This window comes from Cucumis melo, chromosome 2, assembly GCF_025177605.1.
Source record: "Cucumis melo cultivar AY chromosome 2, USDA_Cmelo_AY_1.0, whole genome shotgun sequence".
NCBI lineage: Eukaryota > Viridiplantae > Streptophyta > Magnoliopsida > Cucurbitales > Cucurbitaceae > Cucumis > Cucumis melo.
This window is the reverse complement of record NC_066858.1, coordinates 1,614,302-1,637,404: the sequence shown is the minus strand read 5'-3', so window position 1 is coordinate 1,637,404 and position 23,103 is coordinate 1,614,302. Positions and strand designations below refer to the sequence as shown.

Sequence of the window (23,103 nt, the reverse complement as noted above, 5' to 3'; positions counted from 1 at the left end):
CACTGTAGCATCTAAAATTTATTTATATTTCTATCCGTTTGAAAGATCGACACAAACGGTATAAATTTTGAAATATATAACAATAATAATAATTCTTTGAGGAAATTTCACAAAATACTATTAATTTAATATGTATATATTCTAAAAGAAATGTTTACAACACTTTTTTTTTATATATAATGTATTTCCAAATATTGCATAATATTATGTTTCATAACTCTACTTGTAATGATAATTTAGCTCATTATGCAACCATTATAAAAATTAAAATTTTCTACTATATTTTGAAAACTATATATATATATTTACTATTTTAAGCCATACATGTAAATAATCTTAAAATATTTGTGATTGATTTTTAGAAAAATTGTTTTCTAAAACTACTTTTTTTTTTCTTTACAATGTTTGACTTAGATTAATAAAAACATTTTTCAAAAGTAAATAGGTATATTTAATTGGGTGGCCCAAAAGAAAAAGGATATATAAAAAGATTATATTCTAATTAAAAACTCCTTAATAAGAAAAATGTAAATTACTAATGGAGAACAAAGTGAAAAAAAAAAAAAAAAAAAAAAAGGCTAAGGGTAAGAGAATAATATTAGCATCCTTTTTTCTTGTTATATAGTTTAATTTTTGTCTACATTTCATATATCTTTCCTTTGAAAATTAAAGCTAAAAGATAGAGGATATATATATATATATATATATAACAATAGAATTAATTAACTCCTTTGTTTTTTAAATAAATAGAAAGAGAAAAAATTTATTTTTTAAAAATAAATTTTCAAAAACAATTAATCTCTCTCTTATAATATACCATTCATATACTATTGTAATTTATATAATAAAAAGAAATCATAATGTTGAAGAAATGGGTTATTGGATGAACTTCTCAATTCCATGCAAATTATATATAACACTTATATGTATGTGTGTGTGTGTATATATATGTATATATATTAAATAATTATAAAAAAAAGTATAAGCTTTACTAACTAATTAATTATAATATATAATACATAGGGGAGGAACATATAAATTTTTACTAGATTCTTATCACCAAACTTTATGAAGAATATATAACAAAGAACTCGCCAAAAAATTTACCATTTAATTAAGAGGCACACATATATATATGTTTTCCAACACCATGACAAAAGATACCAATAAAATGTCAATATTTATTGAATTTTTCTAAGAAATTATTTAAATAATATCATGGTTTTTTACGACATAAATACCTTTTTTTTTTTTATGTTGGAGTTTTTTTTTAATAATGTAACAATTGTGAGAATAAGAGATCGAATCTTTCACCTCAAGGATGAAATGTCGTGTCGATCATCTTTGACTTAAACTCATTTTTGTTTTCTCATGTGATATATATATATATATATTGAACATGTAAAAATGTGAAACTAAGAACATGTCGTCGTGATTTAATAAAAAGAGAATGATAAATAAGGGTGAGAAAATGAATGGTAGTTTCTAAAGTGGAGATAGTGGAAGGAATATATAAAGAAATAGAGAGGACAAGAATAAACTTTTGAAAGGAAAAAGTGGTAGAAATGACCATTTCTTTGCTTTTTTTTTTTTTTTTTCTTTAAGAAAACTTATTTAAATTACAAACTCTTTATTTCTTTATAATATTTTTGAGTGACAAAAACCTTAGATCTCCTCGTACATAAAACTGCCAATAATTAATGTACTTTAATGTGGTCGGGTTTTGAAGTTTGGGAGAGAGTGTGTACATCTCATGTTTCTTCTAAGATATATATATATATATATTTAATATAAAGTAATTTCTTAATATTTTATGTAATATAGAAATTCGAAACTTGGAACTTAGGAAGTTTCTGCTTTTTTGGAATTATATAATTCGAAAAGGGTTAGTGTTATGACTTTAAAAGTCTCGAAGAATCAAGAGTATTCTATTCTTTTACGTACTTACTATAGGTTTCTTTGATTCAGCTTTCTCGTAAGACTTTGGCTTAGCCGCTTGGTTTTGTTCTATTGTTTTTTTTTTCTTTAAAAGAAGTATGGTCATATCTGATATATATTGTTTTTGTGGAGACGCGAGTTTGTAGAAGAAACTAAAATCTAACTTTAAAGTTGATTAAGTAAGAGGACGGTTGAACTATATCCTAATTTTAACGAAAATTAAGTTGTTGTGTTTTTTTTTTTTTATAATAATTTGTTGCTTTAAACAAAAAAGATGGAAGGAATATTTATAAACTTAATTTTAAAATTTCAAAATGGATATGGTTTGATTATTAACTATTTGGTTTATTTTAAAATTAAATTTGTAAAGAGCAACTTTTTGTCCATGAATTCATTTTTATAAATAATATTTTCAAAAGTCAATCGTAGGTTTGAAAATGAAAAGAGAAAACTATTTTTTCTTACGTATCATTTCCACGAGTTAGTTTTTAAAAAATTTTAGCTTATAAACGCTACTTTTATTTCATATATTTTTATATTCTGCTACCTACACTGTTTATTAATGTTTTGAAAGCCAAGCCAAGACAAATTGCATAGAAATACAAAGTAGTTTCCAAAAACTTATTTTTGTTTTTAGAATCTAATTTGAAATCTAGCCGTCATTCTTTAAGAACCGTGAAAACTATAATTAAAAATTTATAAGCGAAAACAAACGTATATTTAAAGAAACAAAAATCTAAAAACAAGATTGTTGGAGGTCTTTATCTTTTGATAACTATGTTTGTTTTCTACGGTTTTCTTAACGGTTGGCTTTTATCTTTCGTAATTAAACATTTGAATTCTTAGTCCAAATTTCAAAAGAATAAATAAATAAAACTTTGTTTTTTTTTTTTTTTAATTTATTTATTTAGTTTTTCCATAGTTTTTACAAAACGATGTTAACTCGCTTTTGTTAAGTAAATTTTGGCCCAGTGTTATAGTAGAGGCCCAAGGGGGGAAAGCCCAGCCCAGAGTTATGGGCTAAAGGTATAAAGCCCAAATATGGGAAGGAGGGTACTTACGTAATTTAAAAGCTTTTGGCGCACTTTAGCATTACAGCGTACGTTTAAGCTTTCTTCTTTAATTTCCTTTTCCCTTTGCAGTTTTCCCCCCCAACAACTTTCCATTTGTTACCTATTTATTGTACTTTGCCAACAATAATTCTTTGTGGAATTAAATGACAAATTTATACTACTTTAAAAAAAAAAATTGTAAGGTTCGAGAAAATCCTCCGTTCAATTCAATTCAAGTAAGTTGAATTATGTTCTCGTTGGAATAAATTTAGAAGTTGGTTTCTTCTGTTTGGTGTATACATCTACTTCAGTTTTAGGTTAGGATATTGTTCTGATCGACATATTCAATTTTGTTTTATTTCGAACCTATAGGTTAATTATTATTTCAAATATCAAATTTTAGTTCATATGAAAAAAATCTTAAAGGATAAAAGGCAAACATCGTACTTGAAGTATGAATAACAATATATCTTGCAAACTTTCGATCGTAAAAATTGAGTCATCTAATTTATACAAATGTTAAAACATTAAACTCGTAATTATCGTGAAAATTGGTTCAGGGTATTATTGATTTGTTTGTGTTGGATGTTGAAATACATTAATATTCTTGTTCATTTATATGTTTTGTGAGTTATGACTTAGCTTGGCTTGTTAAAATAAAGTTGATATCCCTATCTTGTTTGAGGAGAAAAAAGTATATATTTAATATCTCATTCACATGGGCTATTAATTGTGATCAATAGCCCCAATCAAGTCAATTTGTGCAATGATTTATAGTTCAACAATGTTGTGTAAAGATTGCGATGGAATAGAGGCCAATTGAATGGGTTAAAGTATATATGTATATATGCCTACCACCAAAGGTCCAATAATTAGTTTATTAATTTTAGGTTTTGTTCATATAAAGAATAATGAAATTAAAGTCGTAGTTTGGCTTAAGGATGAGCATTGGTCGGTTAGAATCGATTTTTATGGACCAAATTGACATTAAACTGACTATGATTGGTTTAGTAAATGTTCAAATCGATCCAACTACGAAGAAGTAAAAACCGATCGAAATTGAAATAGTATACATTAGAGATTTGAATTAACAATATGCGTAGAACTATTACAATGAAGTTTGAATTGTGAAGTACCCTTTAAAGATAACTTCTCTTGTTCTATATTTCCTAAAACCCACACCATATTTTCTATTACAAACTGATTTTAATCAAATTGAAACTAAATTAGATTAAGAATAATAATAATGGAGAATACGATGGGAGAGAATAACACAAATAGATTTTACATGAAAATCTCCTAAACAATTAAGGTAAAAACTATCGACTAGGATAAAAGATTGTTTCTTTATAATAATAATAATAATAAAAAAATAGCAAACGTTCTTATATATAAGAAGAAACTCTATGTTTTATCACTAACACTTTTTTGGTCGATTGCTCATTTAGAAAATTTATCATCGTTTGATTATAACTATGAGGTGTCCTTTATTGAAATAATTGTCACAAAAGAAAGAGAAACAATCTTCGAATAAATAAAATTTTTATCGAGAAATTGAGATAATACTATTTTATTCTTTCAAGATATTCACGCACTTTTTTAACTCAAAATTTTTTTTTTTCTAACTCCCTTGCTTTCTTTCTTCCTCTCTTTGACTACTTGCATTGCTTCCTTACTCTTGTTTGGTTCACAAATGAAAGACAACTTCTATTGATAGGGGAAAGTGCAAGATCTTCCGAGCCCAAAGCACAAGGATTTCTCTATACGTTACTTCTAAATATCTAAATATATATTTTTTTTGTTTGTTCTTGTTTAAAGGAATTTTCAAATTTCTTAACCGAAGAAAATCTAAAAGTTTCTAAAATAGTTAACCGTGTTGCTTCTTCTACTTCAATATATATCTTCTTGTTTATAGCTCGAACAAATTTGGATCGATTGCAACAATTATATTATTATGAAAAAAGAAATTAATTATAAAGTTGAATGACAGATGGGCTACAAAAATAATTAAGAGAAGAGTAGGTGAAGAAGAGAAGGGGGAAAACAAGTGAAATAAATTATTGATACATTACTCTAAATGCTCTATCCATACTCAAACCAAACCTACATGTATAATAAAAATGTGTACTTTTTATTGCTCAAATCAAATGTCTATGGTGAAAATTTTTCTTTTAATTTTTAAGTTTGAAATCATATAATACAATTATAATTAAGTGTATATATATACTAAAAAAATTTTAAAAAAATTAAACTATTATTTGAGTAAATTTGGAAAATTGTATGCATGCATGCATGCAATAAAATGAATGAAAATAAAAGATATAAAAGGATGGGCCATGAAAATAATTTATAACATTTGGTTTTGTATTGTATCCCATTATTGTGGAGAACATTCATTACAAAGCACCTCAAAAGTATGAAGTAAATTAAATGAAGATGAAATTTCATTTATATATATTCTCTCTCGAATTTAATGTTTTTATTTTGGTGTCGTGTTCGAACTTCAATCAAAATTATTATAACTTTGACATATATGACTTATAGGATGTTGTGTATTCAATTTGACTTACCAACATGTATTAATGATTTACAAAACTGTTCAAAATATTTATAAAATAGGTTAATAATAATTATTATAATAGTTGTTATCATTTGTTATTTTTGATACATTTTGAATTTGTAATCCCGAACTATTCTTTTTTCTTTTTAGAGCCCAAAGCTTTCATTTCTAAGAAAAAAAATGAAAGACAAATCTATACTTTATTTTTCAATTTAATATTGCATCTATATTGACAATAATTTATATATGTGATAATAAATGTCTTCAACTTTTCAACTATTTTAATGTCTTAATCTTACTATATGATTGAATGTGCCAAGATTAAAACTTATGTTAAATGTTATAGGCCCATACTCCTTAGGTAATCATCTAATTAATATCGAATATTGTACTTGACATTATATATACATTTTTCGATGATCTTCCGCCGTTATCTATCATTCCATTACTAATCATATTTAACTTCTAACTTTTTATTTGTTTGTTTAATTTTATTGATCATATTTTATTACTTAAAGAAATATTTTCTAAAATTTCGTTAAATAATTCGCAACTTCCTTATTAATTTTCGTAATATTCGTGACCTTTTTCAAAATATTTATTAGTATATATATTCATAAATTTGAGATATCGATATTAACTATGATTCCTACGTTTTATAATAGTGAATTTGTTCGACTTTATTATTTATTCCATTTCTTTTCTTAAAAGGTAACCAATATTATCATAATCTCTTTAATTTGAAATTGAAGAACAGCCTTCTATTAGCTGTTTTATTTTACATTTTATCTTTACAAAAGAATCATCTTATTAGATAATTACTTTTAATTAAAATAAAATACAACTCTAAATTAGCTTCCAAATTAGTAAAATTACAATACTACTCTTTGGAATATTAGGTTTATAAATTTATAACATTCAATATGGTTTAATAGGTCGATTAACTTTCATTTTCGCGTCTCATGTCCTAATTTTCAAAAGTAAACTAAATACTAATTTATCTTTTAAATTAATATACGATAGCTCTAAACTTTCAATTTTGTATTTAATATTTCTTGATTTTCTCGTAAACGTAAAATGGAAACTCTATATTTTCATTATAGAAATAATTTGGTTTTCTATATAACAAATAAATATCCACATGTACTAATATAAAATTAAAAAGTTACATACTAAATTACACATCAAATTTAATATATGTACAGTTATCGTACATTTTCGTTGAACTTAAAAAGTGAATCAATATTTTTGTTATATCAAAGAAAAATTAATTTTTATTTATATATATATATATAACCTTTTGTCAAAAAAATTTAAAAAAAAAACCATAACAAAAAAGAGAGTTCACGAGGTCTATATCCACAATGAGTCAAATTACAAAACGAGATAAAATAAAAGAGATTAATAATTGAAGAGGGACAAAAAAAAATTATTGTTAGTCAATTACAAATGTAGCCTTTGGAATTCGTGTCTAATATAATTCTTAAAAATTTTACTATGATTAATCATAAAATTACTCGTCTCATTGTCAATTTAGGGAATAATTTGTATTGAAATTTCGAATAATTACCGAAGTTTTAGAATAAAAAATATTACTTAAAAAAAGAAAATTTAATAGAATTAACAAAATAAAATTTAATTTGATAAAAAAAAAAAAAAAAAAAGGAGGTCAATTCATTTCCATGGCTACTCTACTTTTGACAAACAGAAACATTTTCATTTCCTTCTTTCACCAAAAATTGAAAATGAAAATTTTCCCATTCCTCACTTCTCTCCTCTTCTTCATCGTCACAAATTCCCCTCCAACTAAAAGCTTCGAAGTAGCCGTCAATGGCGGAATCGGAGTTGGCGTTACTATCGGCGGCGGCGGCGGAGGAACCGGGGTTTGGATTGGCGGAAATAATGGCTCACCAACACCAAGGCTAAACAGAGCTTACACTGCACTACAATCATGGAAATCCGCCATTACAAGCGATCCGTTAGGGATTTTAACCACTTGGGTCGGCCCTAATGTTTGTTCTTACAGAGGGGTTTTTTGTGCACAAGTTCAAGACGAAACGACGTCTTCACCCGTCGACATTGTCGCCGGAATCGACCTAAATCACGCCAATCTCGGAGGTACACTCGTTAAAGAACTCTCGTTTCTCACCGAAATCACTTTGTTTCACTTAAACACCAACCGATTTTCTGGCACCGTACCGGAATCCTTCAGAGAATTGTCATCTCTTCAAGAATTAGATCTTAGTAACAACTTGTTTTCAGGTCCGTTTCCTATTCAAGCATTATACATTCCGAATCTGATGTATTTAGACCTCAGATTCAACGATTTCCACGGACCCATTCCTGAAGATCTCTTCAATAAGAAACTCGATGCGATTTTTCTCAACAACAATCATTTCGAAGGTGAAATTCCTCAAAATCTTGGGAATTCTCCTGCTTCTGTGATAAATTTAGCTAATAACAAGCTATATGGGAATCTCCCAAATGGGTTTGGTTTATTAGGTTCAACACTTAGAGAAATCTTGTTACTAAACAACCAATTAACTGGTTGTATTCCAGAAGGAATTGGGTTTTTCTCTGAAATGCAAGTGTTTGATGTGAGTTTCAATTCATTAATGGGTCATTTACCTGATACTCTGTCTTGTTTAAACCAAATCCAGATTATGAATTTTGGGCATAATCGGCTATCTGGGGTTGTTCCTGATTTCATCTGTTCGTTGAAAAGTTTGGTGAATTTGACTGTTTCTTTCAATTTCTTTTCTGGGTTAAAGGAAGACTGTTCTTCTTCTTCTTCGAGGAACAATGTTGTTGGGAATTTAGGTTTTGATTTCTCCGGAAATTGTATTCCGGGAAAGGATTTACAAAGACCTCGTCCTGAATGTAATGTGATTCCTGGTGGGAGTTTGAATTGCTTTAGGATACCTTCCATTGTGAAGCCTTTGGTTTGTGGGACATTGGGTGGAAGAACAGAGAGTGATCTTAGTTCATCGCCGCCATGAGAAGAGGGAGAATTGAGAGAGGTTGAAGAAAAGAGAAAGAAAAATTACAAGAATTTTAGATGGGTTTGTTATTATTTTGATAGTGATTAATGAAATATTTTTTTGGCTTAATCGTTTTTGTTTTTGTTCGTCGATTTGATTTGATTATTGTCCGATGAGTGTGTGTGTTTTTCAATGGATATGGGAATTTCAGTGTCATTAATTAATTAGTGATTTACGGATTATATTATAATACACATGATTAGTAATAAATAATATTGGCTTGGTTAGGCTCTAACTTTCATTAGAGCTAATTAAACAATAAAATTTCTATATAAGATAGTATGAAAGATTACTTAGCATTTAATAATCACATGAGAGGTAGCTAAATTATTTAATGACGTGTTAAATTATGATCGAGAGATATTGAAAATAATACTAGATATTTTTCGTAATCAAACATATGACAATTTGTCTTTCTTTTCTTGTTATCTCCAATCATTGTATTTTAAAAAATATATATATACAAACCATTGTAAGACACGGAAAATAAAATAGACTTGATTTTCAAAAACAAAAATAAAAAATCAAATAATTACCTGAACAAAAAATAAACAAATATTTTCTCAAGCTAACAATGATATAGAAATCACTATCATAAAATACATTTATTACTCTTTTAAGTACAAATTTAGACAATTATACGGTGAAATAAATGTTAGGGAAGAATTTCCTCATTGTCTATGACATGAACAAAACCAGGTCTCCATATAAATGGTGAAATTATTAGAAGGACAGTAAAGTTTGTCTATGCTTGTTGTTTGCAAAAATTTATTGAAACCTATTTTATATATATATATATATATATATATATATATAATATAATATATTAGAGAAAAAAAATATATAGCTAAAGATTTGTAAATAATTTCAATAGTTTGCTATGTTCGAAAATGTTGCAATATATTATATATCTTATTTAATTTATTACCAAAAAGAACAAAAAAAAAAAAGGTTTGCATTGTAGTTCTAGAACTGACTCATGTGACATTTCTTACATATTTACCCCTATCATGTGTACAATTGGTCTAATGTCACCTAGTAATATTCCCCTCTAAGAGGGGCATCGATGGGATTTTTTAATTTATATTTAAAATATATAAGAAAGGTAAAATAAGATAAAAGAAACTATATTGTCTTTTTCTCTAAATAATTGATGGAGACACTAACTCCAACCATGACAAAAAAAAAAAAAAAAAGAAATAGATACATGGACAATGAAATTAGCTCGTAACTCAATAATAATTGTTATACTTTGGGTATTATATATATATATATATATAGTTTTAAATATATATCTAAAAGGGGCACTTTAGAATGTAGATAAAAAAAATAAATTTATTTAAAAATAAAGGAAAATCTATTAACTTATTAAATTTTTTTTGTTATACTTTATAGATAGTTTAAATTTTTTACCATCCGTAAATATTTCTCTATTATATTTTAGAATTTAAAATCATCTAATTAATTTTAATAAAAAAACTACTTTTGAGAACAAAGTACATCTTATAAAATAGTTATTAAATAATTAAACATAGGGTTAAGCAAATGATTAAGTTGGAAAAAAAGAAAAAAATATATATTATTAATTAATATAATTTTAAATAAGAAAATAGAATAAGTTAAAATGAAAGAGATTGGACCGGATTAGGTGCGGCCCAGTCTAAGATCAGAGAGCGACCGGCCACATGGATAAACCACGTCAAGATCCACCTATTGGCCCCACGTCACTTACCAAGTGTACACGTAGTTTCACTTTCTCACATCCTGCCACGTGGATTATCCGGGTCCCATTACCCTCCTCTACAGGAATTATTTTATTAATTTTTTGTTCAAACTACCAAAAACAAAAACAAAAATTTTAAAACTTATTTTTTTTAGTTTTAAAATTTTGGTTTGATTTTTAAAATTTTGGTAAAAGTAATTACATTAGAGGAAGAAATAGTGTCACACAAACAAAAACAAAAAGAAATTTCAAGGTTTTTTCTCTCTTTTTTTTTTTTACGATAATGGAAAAGAAAATTGTTTTCCATCTATAATGTATATATTATATAACCGTATATTAGTTAAGCTCGTTTAGCTCAATAAAGAAAAACCAATTTAATGCTGTCGATTATTTAAATTGTATAATTTCGCTTGAGTGTATGTGATTTGTTTTTTATCCTCATATCATTCAAAATTTAATTTTGAAAGTTTGACATATTTATTTTTAACGTCATTTTCTTCCTAAGAATGGAGATGATCAATCTTTAACGTTAGATGTTGTCAGAGGTGGATCTAAAAAATTTTATTAACAGAGTTTTACGGTTTAGTAAAAATAAGGAGTGAAACTTGAACTTGAATCTATAAAGGATTAGGGACGATTTAACTATTGAACTAACTTCTATTATTGATATTATTTCAATCTTTTATATATATATCCAGAGCAGCATAAGGTTGGGGTCTATACAAAATCCTTCGATATATGCTCCAATATCAATTTATAATTACGTTGTATTTAAATATTTCAGGATAATTATAATCTTGTAATTACTCATCAATATCGGATAGTTTTCTTTTCTGTAAATATTTTTCATTCACTAACACCTTATTTACTAATATACATCTAATTGCTGTCTTATTTTCTAGAAATGATGATTTATAAATTCTTAATTATAGTTTAATTTATCCGTTATCAAATTTTCATTAACTAATTATAACAAAATTCACGAGTTGCTTACAGAATTTATAAATTTCCATATTTTCATAAAATTTGGTTGGAAGAGATGATTTATTATAAGAATCAAATAATAATAGGAAATTAGATTATTTTATATTCTATTTTGAAAGTTAAAAAAAGCTTTGTCCATATTCATAAAAGGTTACATTTACACAATACACTTTGATCAATAATTCAATATTCGTATATATTACCTTATTTGATATTCTTTTTTGAAAGTTAAATAAAGTTTTCTAGGGTTGTATTGCATGCAAACAAGAATTTCTTTTTATGTTGATGATTTTACTTTTGAACTTAGAGAGCAAGAGTAACATTATTCATTATTTTATGATTGTTATTATTATTCGGTTGGTTTTAGTGTTTTACGATATAATTTTGCTAAAATTATACATGCTATTGTGTTAATTTAAGGATTCCCAGGTTTGTGTTAAAATAGTTAGATCTATAGTTTTTCAATTTTACGTTTAATAGGTTTTTTAACCTTAATTAAACTTATATAATTAGTCCACAAACTTTAAACTTAAAGAATCTTAAATTAATTTTTCGTAAACTTAAAATTGAATTTTATGTTTACTACCCAGCTTGTTAAACTTTTCATTTCAAATCTAGAAAACTTGTGAAATTTAAATTCGAGAGAATGAGTTCAATCAATAATAATCATCTACTTAATATTTAATATTATATGAGTTTACTTTGCTCTAAAATGTCATAGATTGAAACGAGTTGTCTTGTAAGATTAGAAGAATGCAAACACTATCACACGAAGTATGAAGGAGCGCAAACACGTGTGAAAGTGATGCAAGCAAAACGTTGTACATTATTATTTTCAAAGTTTAGGTCAAACAGCATTTCAAATACAAATTTTGAGTCTTCCATGCAAAAATTTATCAAATAACTTAAAATTGGAGATATTTATTGCAACGTGAAATTCTTTACGGTAGTTGTAGAGGATAATGGGCTAATAAGTGAATATAACATTTTTAAAGAATTGTAAATTATGAGTGAGCATGATAGATTGAAAAACATAGTTGATCGATTAAAACTAGTCGAATCAAATGCGGTTGGTTGGAGATAAGAAGATGCTTGATCAGTGTTGGTTTGGGAAAATTCCAGACTGACAACATTTTAAAAAAATTCAAAAGTTTAAATCGACCAATCGGCTGACCAACTATTGATTTGTACTCCTTCTTGATCAAGGTTTGGTTTGAACATTTACTAAACTGACTATAGTCAATTTAAAGTCGGTTTGGATAAAAAGATGATCTGACCGACTGATGCTCGCCTCTACTGTTAATAGAGCAAAGTCTATATGTGGTAGACTCCTATGAACGATATAGTCCATTAAAGGTCGTTTGGGATACACAATATTCTAAGATTATAACAACTATCTCCTCAAAATCCTCGGTTTTTACTATTTTATATTTATCATGTTTTTATTCTTTATCATAATATTTACTATTTCACTCTCAAACTAAAATAGTCTACATTTTAATGCCATCAACACTTTTATATCGATGTCCGCTAATGCAATGTATTATTTGGGCCTGGCCCAACTCTCTTAGTCAGCCCATTAATCCGCACGCACGAGAGCGAGGAAACCACTTCGGATTCAGAACATTCTGGGTCGTAGAGAACTCTTCCATTGTTCATCTTCTAATTTCTTGTTTGTTAAGTCTTGTTCTTCTTCTGGCGGTGAAATTTCTTATACAAGAACTGAAAGATCTTCATTTCCCATAGCTTCTCTGAATTTCATTTCTGTTTCTACAATGTCTTCTCCTGCCGAGTAATGCTGCTTTTCCCTCTTTGAATTTTTACGAATTTTACTATTGTTTCATCTTTTTATTACCTTTCCATTTCCTCTGTTTCATATTGTAATCTTCTCATTTCCAATGTCTGTTCTGATTCTTCACTCTCATTTTGATCTGTGTTCTTAGTCTTGAATCATTTTTTATTATGATTTTCAGATTTTACAACTCTCTTCCACCTATTAGTAAGGCGTATGGAACTCTGTGCCTTTTGGCAACTACAGCCTTTCAACTTGGCTTGTACGATCCCATGCTTATTGCGTTGGATTATGGACTTGTGTTCAAGCATTTTCAGGTATTCACTTCAATCTCCATAGATTGAATTTTTAGTTTTTTTTTTTCAAACATTTTTCTGGCTCCTACTTACTTACCTTAGGGATTTTATTATGCACTTTTGAATGAAGGTTCGATTTATAACAAATTCTCAAGAGCATTGGAAATATCTTCGACTTAACTTTTTAGGTCAATTTTCAAGCCTCTCTTGTAATTGATGTGGGTTTCTTAATAAATTCCGTTAGGGCTTCTTGGAGGAACTTTTGTTATTGATCGAGTAGTTTTGTCTTTTTCCCCCCATATTGATGAAATTTGCTTTAAAATTCTTTTTATGTTAAATCTTGTTGGGTAAGGCAGTCATTGCATCACATTGATTGAGACACAATGTAAAATCTCCTCCCCTGATTTCAATTTGCTCTGTCATGCTTGTTCTTTATCGTCTATAATATGGAGCTTGTAAAATTTATTAAGACTAGAAAGCCCTATTTCAAGTATTTGAGAAGACATGAGAGTTATAGTTAGAATTAGAACCAGTTCAAGTATGAACTATTTGTTCTTAATGTCGTGATCTCTCTATTTGAAGCCTAGTAGTCAACTCTTTTATCAAATGTCAATAAATGAAGTGAGCCGTGTTAAACTGCAAGTAAAAGTAGTGAAGGGCGTGATGCAAGAATATGGGGCATTTTAGCAGAAAGAAATGACTACTTTGTGTGGTGAAATTCCTTGTATGTTTGAAATTTAGGTATAATTGTATCTGATCTTTCAGCCTAAATGACTACTTTCAAGTAGTCATGAATTAGAACTTTCTTTGGCCTTTAGACTAATTATTTAATTTGAGTTCCAACACATTCTTTTCATTTTATTATTATCATATTTATGGCAAGGTCACCTTTATTTTCAGGTGTGGAGGTTATTCACAAACTTTTTCTTCCTAGGAAAATTCTCTATCAATTTTGGAATTCGCTTATTAATGATGTAAGTTTTTGTGTGTGCTTGTGGTAACTTTTTTATGATGTAAGTGGAGAGCTTGTGTTCAAACACTCGATGGTTTTTGATGCACTAATAGTTTCGTGGTTGTGCCCTTACAGAGCAAGATATGGGGTTCAACTTGAGAATGGACCATTTCAGAGGCGAACAGCAGATTTTCTATGGATGATGATATTTGGAGGCTTGACATTATTGGTTTGTGAGGATCTTTATTAAGCCATTCATTTAAATGCAGTGACTGTTTTTGCCTTTTGTTTTGCCTTTTTGTATTCTTTCATATTTTTTCCTCAAGCTTTGGTTTTTGGTAAAAGATTAGATGCCAGTGGTTCTTAAGACTTATGTATTTGTAAAAATAGTAGATTTTGCAGATGGCACCTAATGTTTCCCATATTATTTTTGCCAATCCTTGTTCATTTACAATTCTTTGACGTAAAACCCTCAGATTGAGTAGATAATTACCAGGTATCCAATGTTTCATCATCGCCACAATGCCACCTTAAAATGTTTTGCATTTTGTATCAATATTTCATCGAGTTACTGGTAGGTTAAGATTTTCCAACAGCCTTGACTTTGGAACTTTTTTTCATGAAATCCTCCCATATATGAGTTTTTGGTTGAATATTTTCGCTGATTTGTTACAACCTTTATTGTTATGTATACTTCCTCTTGTATAGGTACTTGCTGCTATCCCAATCTTCCGGTTTCCAGTCTTAGGGATATCACTTGTGTTTATGCTTCTCTATGTCTGGAGTAGAGAATTTCCTAATGCACAAATCAATATATATGGCCTTGTAACTCTTAAGGTACGGCATTGAGATTTAGGTTTCGACAAATTGTTGTTTTTTCTTCCCTAGGATTGTGTTACTCAGTTCCTCATATCTGAAACTTAAATGTAATGCTTTTTATGCAGGCATTTTATCTGCCATGGGCCATGCTAGCACTGGATGTCATTTTCGGTTCACCCCTTGTACCTGATTTACTCGGAATCCTAGCGGGGCATTTGTACTACTTTTTGACCGTGTTGCATCCGCTGGCAGGCGGAAAGAACATATTGAGAACCCCATTTTGGATGTATCCTTCCTCTTTTGGTTTTTTAACAACAAAATTTTAGTGCCTATGCATCTATAATTTTCATATCGTAGTCGGTCTGCTTATTCACTCATAATCTTCCAATTTCATAACAAATGCTTACATTTTGGGTATCATCTTATTCACCAAAATGTCTTTCCATTTCCATCTTACTCACCTTCTTGTTTTTTTCTCTGTTGTTTGTCTTGCTTTATTCGGCATTTCTTTAACAATTTCTACAGACAGAGGTTAGTCTCAAGGTGGAGGATAGGTGCTCCACCAATGCAACGTGCGGCAGTGCCTGATGATAGGGGTACGAGTGGGGCTTTCAGAGGGAGGTCATATCGGCTTAATGGCTAAACAGCTATCTGTATAAGAAACAAACATGGTCAATCCTCTTAACACTGGAGATTTTCAGATTGTGCCGCCAACATGAAGAGGTAAAGATTGGGCTGAAGAATTTGATTAGGTTCAAAATAGTTGGTCTCGAGAAATATTTGTTCCATGCTTAGTGATCAGTAAGTGCTTATGTTTCTTCGTTGAAGGAATTTGGATTCGGAAGGAGATTTTGAAAACGTGATATTTCTGACTCGAGTTTCGCTTCGAGACACTTCTTCTGAACTCTGTTATCGAATAAAAATCCAAACTGTTCTCAATCCTTCCTAATCGTCTTGCCCTCATGCTTCTTCTTACTCTCGCACTCTTTCTCATTATCTCACTTGTGTTCTTTCTTATTCTCCTACTCACTCACCATTTTGAACCTTCATTAATTGTGCGCAAGAGGTGGTATAAATAATTAAACACGTTAGTGCACTCTGACAATGACTGAGGCCCACTCATTATTATTCTCAGAAATTGGTCCAAGAAAAACAACCCCAAAATGCGAGGCATATATATATAGTGAAACCAAGAGATTCTGACATTGTCCTTGTAAAGTTATTGTTTTACCCGAATAAGTTAAAAACAATGCTCTCAGTAAAGTTTGGTCATCGAATAACTTTGATTGGATTTGAAATAGAAAGACCCAATTTTTACGATTTGATTTGGACATCTTGAATTCCTTTCTGATTAGTGATTTTGTTTCATTATATGTAAAGAAAAATTGAGTAATATTCAAATTTTAAGTAAGGTATTAACGTATGTCATGCTAAAAGTTTAGAGAACACACCACAATTGTAGGAGCCAGTCAATTCTAATATTCTATGAGATGAATTATTTTTTGTAATAAAAATGTTGCCTAGTGCATGTAACGAAAGATGTTGATTCTCTACTTTTACATTTCTTTTCCTCTTTATTAGTCTATTTCATAACAACATCAACAACTAATTCCATTGACTTCCTCCTTAAAGCTACACATCCTTATCATACAGAGCAGATACACATTTGCAACTCCTCCCAATAAATTACAAAAAACAAGGAAAATGGTCGATCCAGCAATGTCTTTCTAGCAAAATCTGGAATTTTCAGGCTTAACACCCCATCATGAAATTTTCAGAAAACATGATATAAAAATCAACATAACTAGTAGACCACCAGAAACTTTAATCCTTGAAGAAGACGATGACGAAGTTGAAGATATTGCTGTCGTGTTACTCGAAGAAATCGTCTTGTTCTTCCTGCTTGACAGACCATAAAATAAAACAAAGGAAAGCGAAGAACACATTAGGAACTAGAAATCAAAATCCATGAACTTCATCAAGTTTGTTACACCTCAAAAGCAAAAAGCTTACCCTGCTGTTGCATACAAGCAATTATCATAGCCTGCAAAGTCAAGATACAAATCCAAGATTAGGAACACTTCCTAGTAGCTAAAAACGTTAACATTATATATCCGCTTTCCTAGTGGAAACACAATCCCAAAGCAGATATGTTACCTAAAAGTCGTTGGAACTCTTTACACAAAAGAGAGATGTAGATTTCAATTTAAATTACCCTAAAGAAGCATAGATATGAACATGAAACATGGATATCGGACGCCATAACACATCATGCTTTAGAAATATAGGACATGACATGGAAATGATATGTTTCATATATTTATATGCTTAAATTTATTGTTATTGTCATGTGTCTTTTTAGTCTACTCAACAAGTATTCTATGCATTGGTGTGCCCAAGTGTCCAACATGTATTGGAAGCATTCGCAATAGGCAATCTAAAGTGTTTCTGTGTCTTTTAGATTTTACCCTTATATAAAAAGCAATTGAAAAACAGATATAACACTGAAAATATATAAAGAATGTTACGGGAATGTGGTTGTGGCTTGTGGAAGTCAACTTACTTGGGTCCTGGTTAACCCTAACTCCATTCCCTCCAAAACCACAAGCAACATCAGTGGCTCCATTTTGCTGGAAATAGCTATTGAATGCATAAGATGCATGGGAAAGCAGAGTATCTGGCTCGAAACAAGGCTGACTTGGCTGAATGGGTGTGCAATCGACGTTCCCCGAACCACAAGCCCAATCCAAGGCATTTTGCAAGTCCATGTCGGACGCCTTGCTTGAAGCTATGCACCAAGCAGTTCCATTGGAAGCAGTGTTATTTGCCTGTGCAGTCATGTCTACCACACTCTTTCCTGTGAAATCCAAGTTGTAGACGCTGGTCTGGTCGGGATAAAATAATCCCCAGTTTCTTTCGGAATCTAACCCTGGCTTCCTGTTTTCGTTGAACAAAGAGAAGATATATACATCTAGTTCCTCTCCAGGCCTTGCAGGTGTCCCCGTGTTATTGATTACATGGCGGATAAGATTTGTGTTGTAAGTTTGAGCGTTGTCAGGAGTAGCAGATGTCTCCTTTGGTGAACCTTTGGATGGCCAACCTGTTTCTGTTACCATCACCCTAATTGTTCTGAAATTTAGGGCCATCAAAGCAAAATAAAGAGCATCGATCTGAGCATCAAACATATTCGTGTAAAGCAGACCAGTATTCGGGTCAATAACTTCATTCGATGACTCGAAAAGTGCATAATCCAATGACACATTGTTGGGGGATTCTCGATATGCATAATAAGGATAAATATTGATCATAAAGGGAGATTGGTTCTCAGCAAGAAACTCCAACAATGGTTTCAGGAAAGATGCATAGTTACTACTAAAAGCCCCAACCGAGGGAGGAAATGACCGAGACAGAACTCCGAGAGAATGAGTGCTAGAAACTTTTATCTTCTTGTGCAAACCAGCCTTTTTGAGGCCAGCGAGTACATTATTCATGGCAGGCACCACCAATGCAGACACATTGTTGGGGCTCTCGGTGACCTCAGCACCAACCGTAATGTACGTTATTTTCGTAGCTGGGTAGTAAGGAAGTATGCTATTCTTAAGCCAAGTATCTACATTAGACTGGAACTGGGCAAATGGCAGCAAATCGGAGTTTGGAACCCCAATCATAAGTTCAACACCAGTGTTGGCAAAGGCCTTGAGAACCTGAATATTTGAATCATAAATCCGAATATATTTGATGTTATGAAGTTTGACTAGCTGAGCCACTTTATTAGGTGTTGGGAGGTCATCTGCATTCCTTCCATAGCAAACTCCAACATTACTTCCTTGGCAATGGCCTGCAACCAAATTCAATAAGAACAATGGTGAATCCGAAAACCAAAAGAACACATTCGATGACCAAATAAACTGCTGTCTACCAGAAGGGTTCATTCTTTATGTACTTCGTTCCTCCGAAAACAATAGAGCCAAAACGCAAGTTGCCTTGCAATGCACTTACATTGAGCTCCAATCTACTCTCTATTTCATGATTTCTATCAATCCTAGCGCATAAATATCTTACCAAATAGGTAGAATAAGAATTAGTTTAGTTCCGAATGGTTAGAGGAAACTTATCATTTATGCAATACCCTTTAACTAACACTAGGAAGACATTGCAAGTAAACACACGTTCTAAGCTGAAGCCTTATATTGTTAAATGGTAATTCCTAAAAGGTCTCCAAACTGACTGTTCAATGATCCTAACAGTTAGTAATATTCGACAAGTTCTAGCACAATACACATCCAAAGTTCACAAAAGAAAAGGCCAAGTTAGAAGAAATACACAGTGAACTTCTATCAATAAATTTGGCAACAAAGTCAAAGAACGGCTGTCACTACAAATTACTGACAATGCAAATGAAATGGAAGATCCAACAAGTATAACCAAACAAAGCCACTTCAAATAAACCAAAATGTGACCCCAAAATCCAAACTTAGAGCTAGAAAACAAGAGGAAGAGATTCAAGAACTAGAAGAAGTAACAGAGAGGAACAAACCCAAAAGTATCAAGAACAGTGAAATCCCAAGAAAAAATAGACTGAATCCAACCCTTTTCCCCATTCTCCTTCTCTTTATCACTTGAAAGCCAAACCCTTTTGTTTGGCTCTTCCTCTGCTGTTGTTTGTGTAGAGAAGAAAAATGGGAATGAGGGATTTCTTGAAGCTTCTTTTATGGGTTGGATTTTAGAACAGCAACGGCTCCTTTCGCTTTCTAAAAAGTTACTCTTGAGAGTGATTACGGATGTCGAGATTATCTGGTTATGGTTAAAAACAGAGCAAAAATAGCTTAAAAATTGTAGTGCTGGAGAGTGTCGATGGAGTGTGTCAGCATAAGGACCGGACTTCAGAGGGAATTATAAATTTTTGTTAATTGTGAATCCTCGATTACGGTGCCACGCATAAGCATGTCTGTTCCCCACTACCTTATAATCTTCTGCTTCATTTCACTACATGTCATCTAAACGCTGCCGTTTTCTTTTCTTTTCTTTTTGAAAAATAAGAACTTATTTTCTTTTGTTCTTCATATTTATTGGCTAAAGATATTTTGGAATTTTGGAATTTATTGTTTGTTTCTAAATCTAAACCAATGATTCTTTCTTTCTTTTCTTTTTTGGTTAAAGTTTACATGGTTGATTGTAAGCAAAAAAAAAAAAAAAAAAAAAAAAAAAAAAGGTTTGAAATTTGAATCTTTTGATTGTTGATCGAAACAAAGTTTGACTTTTTAAAAAGCTTTAGATCCGTAAGAGTGTTCGTGGGTTAAGTCAAGTTGGGTCGTTATACTTTCTCCTTTACGAGTATATTTAATATGAAAATCTTTCAACTTTCAAATAAATATGAAATGTTTTTTTGACATACTTGATATAGGTCACATGACACTTGTATATTATAAGAATTTTTTGTTTCCTAGGTGGAACTAATGAATTTAACATTAAACTATTTTCAAATATAGCTAAATCAATTAAAATATTTATAAAATATCACTGTATATTTACGATGGACTACAAACTACTATTTATGTCTATCACATATAGGTTGTGATATTTTGTTATATTTATAAATACTTTTAAAAGTTTTGATATTTAAGACGATCTTTCTTGATTATGAACTATTAGATACGAAAGTTAGTATATTATTTTAGTAATTGTGTGGCATGGGTAGTAATTTTAAATAAATACTAATTATTATGGTTTATAATTATTACAATATATATATATATATTTAATTTTGAAAAATTGACAAAATATTCACACTTCATGAATTAAAATTAAGTGCGACGAATTTCGTCATTTATTTATAAAATATATTAAAAAAAAACGAAATGTTAAAAAAGAAAGAAAAGCCAAATTAAAAATTGATTTAATTTTAATTTGAAAATAGAAAAGACTAAGGGAATGGATCAAAGCCTACACCCCAGGCCAAACAAACTGGGCCTCAGAAATAGAAAAACCAAATTGATTAGAATGAAGCCCAAGTGAGAATGAAAGTGGGCCACCGTGTGAGGCCCATTATATTTGAATGGGCCAAAAGGAATTAAGCGACAAAATGGATAAGAACAAAGATTGGGACAGCGTGGATTTATGATTAGATAAGGGAAATTGATGGGATGGGAAATTAAACATATAAGCCTAAGCCATATCTATTTATCCCCATCGTGACTTGTGCCAAACTCCATTTTTAGGATCTTCCTCCTCAATTTTATTATGAAATTTTGATAGATTGTTGTATGATTTGTGGGATATACATATAAGTTAGAGCTACAAAACAACTCACTCTACCATGGGTGGTGTTTAAGTTAGCAAATGAAATGTGCACTGTGTTTAAGTATTATAAAGGTGTTTGGGATAAGAGGTGGATCAATATATTCAAATGTTATTATAGTTAGGTTATAATTGTTTATGTTTGAGTTGTAGATTATTTTAGTTTGATTATAATAGTATCTGTTTGAAGTGTAACGAATGAAAATAATCTCTACACCACATATACATGTCATTATAATTTGAACTAAAATAATTTAAATTCTAAACACAAACCATTATAATTCAACTACAATAATCTAGCACTAAAACAACTCACCTCCGTAGTGATTATTACAGTTTTATACACAAGTTTTTTGTGTTGCTAACACTATCTCTGTGGAGAAATACGAAGGTGGCAATTAATTTGATTTGTACTAGGGGTGAGCAGCGGACGGTCGGGATCGATTTTCTGACCAAATCGCCCTTGAACCGACCACAAGTCGGTATATATGTTGCAAAACCGGCTTCAGCCGCTATTTCCAATAAAATCGATCGGTCCGACAGTTGGTCGGTCGGTTAGTTTTGGTCGAGTTTTTTTCCCTCCTCCTTCTTCTTCCTTTTTTTCTTTCTATGTTTCTTACTTTCTTTTCTTTTCCTCCTTTTCTTTTTTTCTTTTCCTTTCCCTTTTTTCCTTTATTTTTTTGAAGTGTGAAATATATAGGTTCAATTTTTTTTTCCTTTGACCTTTGTATGGATTGTGGTTTATGGTTGGAGAAAAATTTTCTTTGATAGACGATTTTAAAGATTAAAAATTGCATTATTTTGTTTTATTTCTCTTTTTAAATATAAACTTATAATTATATAATATATATTATATATATTATTTAAAAAAAAATACATGGGTTGGTTCAAACCGACCGGTCGATAACTCGGTTTTTTAGTTTCTAGAATCGAAATCCGATCGCCGATTGTACTATTCCGACGTCTCGACCTCGGTTCGTTCGTTTCGGTTTTTCGGCCCACCATGTTCACCCCTAATTTGTACCTTTTTCTATGAAAAATGAGATGACTTAACTTGACCATATCCCAATGATTGCAGTCTGGTTTTTCTCTTTTGTAGGATTCATTTGACAATCGACATGTAATTGAGTTAGATGGGTAAAAGAATCCAACTCACCATTTGGATACACCAACAATTGAAGATATTTATTCTCTCATTATTTGTGTGTTATTTGTATTAGCTTTTATTTTCACCTTGTATTTGCGTCAATTCTCCTAATTACTCTCTCCTATAATAATTATCAACTAAACCCTACAAAAACAACCAAACACTCCCTTCATGCACAAACTTTTGGGTTTGGCTTTCTCTTGTCCACTGTCACAAATTGTTGTGATTCCAACGAAGTTTATATTTAAAGTTTCGAATATTTTAAAAAAATAATATAATTTTAATAAATTAACACAAAAGTAATGGAGAACGATAATATTTAATAAAAATAGGAATCGAAATCGTGGCTATCCTAGTCCACAATTTCTAAAAATCGTGGACACAAAAATAATTGCTCTCGTATGTTTAGAAAAAAAAAAGTACTTTTTCGTTCATATCTTTATTTCACAAATTAAAACGAGAAAAATATGTACTAAACATCAATTTTGTTTTCAAACGACTC

At 30.2% G+C, this 23,103-nt stretch overlaps 3 protein-coding genes across 5 annotated transcripts; 2 read left to right on the top strand and 1 right to left on the bottom strand.

Moving 5' to 3' along the window:
* The first annotated feature begins 7,238 nt into the window (after window positions 1-7,238).
* On the top strand, window positions 7,239-8,660 carry LOC103492275 (leucine-rich repeat extensin-like protein 4). The gene has a single exon (XM_008452576.3). It carries the CDS (start codon window positions 7,296-7,298, stop codon window positions 8,547-8,549), a length of 1,254 nt encoding a protein of 417 aa, XP_008450798.2. The 5' UTR covers window positions 7,239-7,295; the 3' UTR covers window positions 8,550-8,660.
* Window positions 8,661-12,912: 4,252 nt separating this feature from the next.
* LOC103492274 (derlin-1) lies at window positions 12,913-16,098 on the top strand. Of its 2 annotated transcripts, XR_007818959.1 has the most exons (8): window positions 12,913-13,090; window positions 13,272-13,407; window positions 14,287-14,360; window positions 14,474-14,567; window positions 15,047-15,175; window positions 15,283-15,443; window positions 15,683-15,880; window positions 15,986-16,098. XR_007818959.1 is itself a non-coding variant. In XM_008452575.3 (7 exons), exons 1-7 carry the CDS (start codon window positions 13,074-13,076, stop codon window positions 15,798-15,800), a joined length of 729 nt encoding a protein of 242 aa, XP_008450797.1. In that variant the 5' UTR covers window positions 12,913-13,073; the 3' UTR covers window positions 15,801-16,098. The 2 variants fall into 2 exon arrangements, 1 of the variants encoding a protein (XP_008450797.1); XM_008452575.3 differs by having other exon boundaries at window positions 15,683-16,098.
* A 589-nt stretch (window positions 16,099-16,687) lies between these two features.
* LOC103492273 (glucan endo-1,3-beta-glucosidase 13) lies at window positions 16,688-20,038 on the bottom strand. Of its 2 annotated transcripts, XM_008452574.3 has the most exons (4): window positions 19,695-20,038; window positions 17,721-18,995; window positions 17,171-17,201; window positions 16,688-17,056 (listed from the first exon to the last, which is right to left on the bottom strand). In XM_008452574.3, the coding sequence occupies exons 1-4, from the start codon at window positions 19,756-19,758 to the stop codon at window positions 16,921-16,923; spliced, it is 1,506 nt and encodes a 501-aa protein (XP_008450796.1). In that variant the 5' UTR covers window positions 19,759-20,038; the 3' UTR covers window positions 16,688-16,920. The 2 variants fall into 2 exon arrangements, with proteins under 2 accessions (XP_008450796.1, XP_050937273.1); XM_051081316.1 differs by lacking the exon at window positions 16,688-17,056 and having other exon boundaries at window positions 17,170-18,995; window positions 19,695-20,023.
* Window positions 20,039-23,103: the final 3,065 nt, after the last annotated feature.

What these genes read in the sequence shown, in the direction of transcription:
- LOC103492273 (XM_051081316.1), bottom strand. Translation starts at nt 19,758, where the DNA reads ATGGGGAAAAGGGTTGGATTCAGTCTATTTTTTCTTGGGATTTCACTG. An exon ending in ACTGTTCTTGATACTTTTGG is followed by an intron (nt 18,996 to 19,694) that starts GTTTGTTCCTCT and finishes ATTTGGTTGCAG; the next exon opens with GCCATTGCCAAGGAAGTAAT.
- LOC103492274 (XM_008452575.3), top strand. An exon ending in ATGGCCTTGTAACTCTTAAG is followed by an intron (nt 15,176 to 15,282) that starts GTACGGCATTGA and finishes CTTTTTATGCAG; the next exon opens with GCATTTTATCTGCCATGGGC. An exon ending in TTGAGAACCCCATTTTGGAT is followed by an intron (nt 15,444 to 15,682) that starts GTATCCTTCCTC and finishes CAATTTCTACAG; the next exon opens with ACAGAGGTTAGTCTCAAGGT.
- LOC103492275 (XM_008452576.3), top strand. Translation starts at nt 7,296, where the DNA reads ATGAAAATTTTCCCATTCCTCACTTCTCTCCTCTTCTTCATCGTCACA.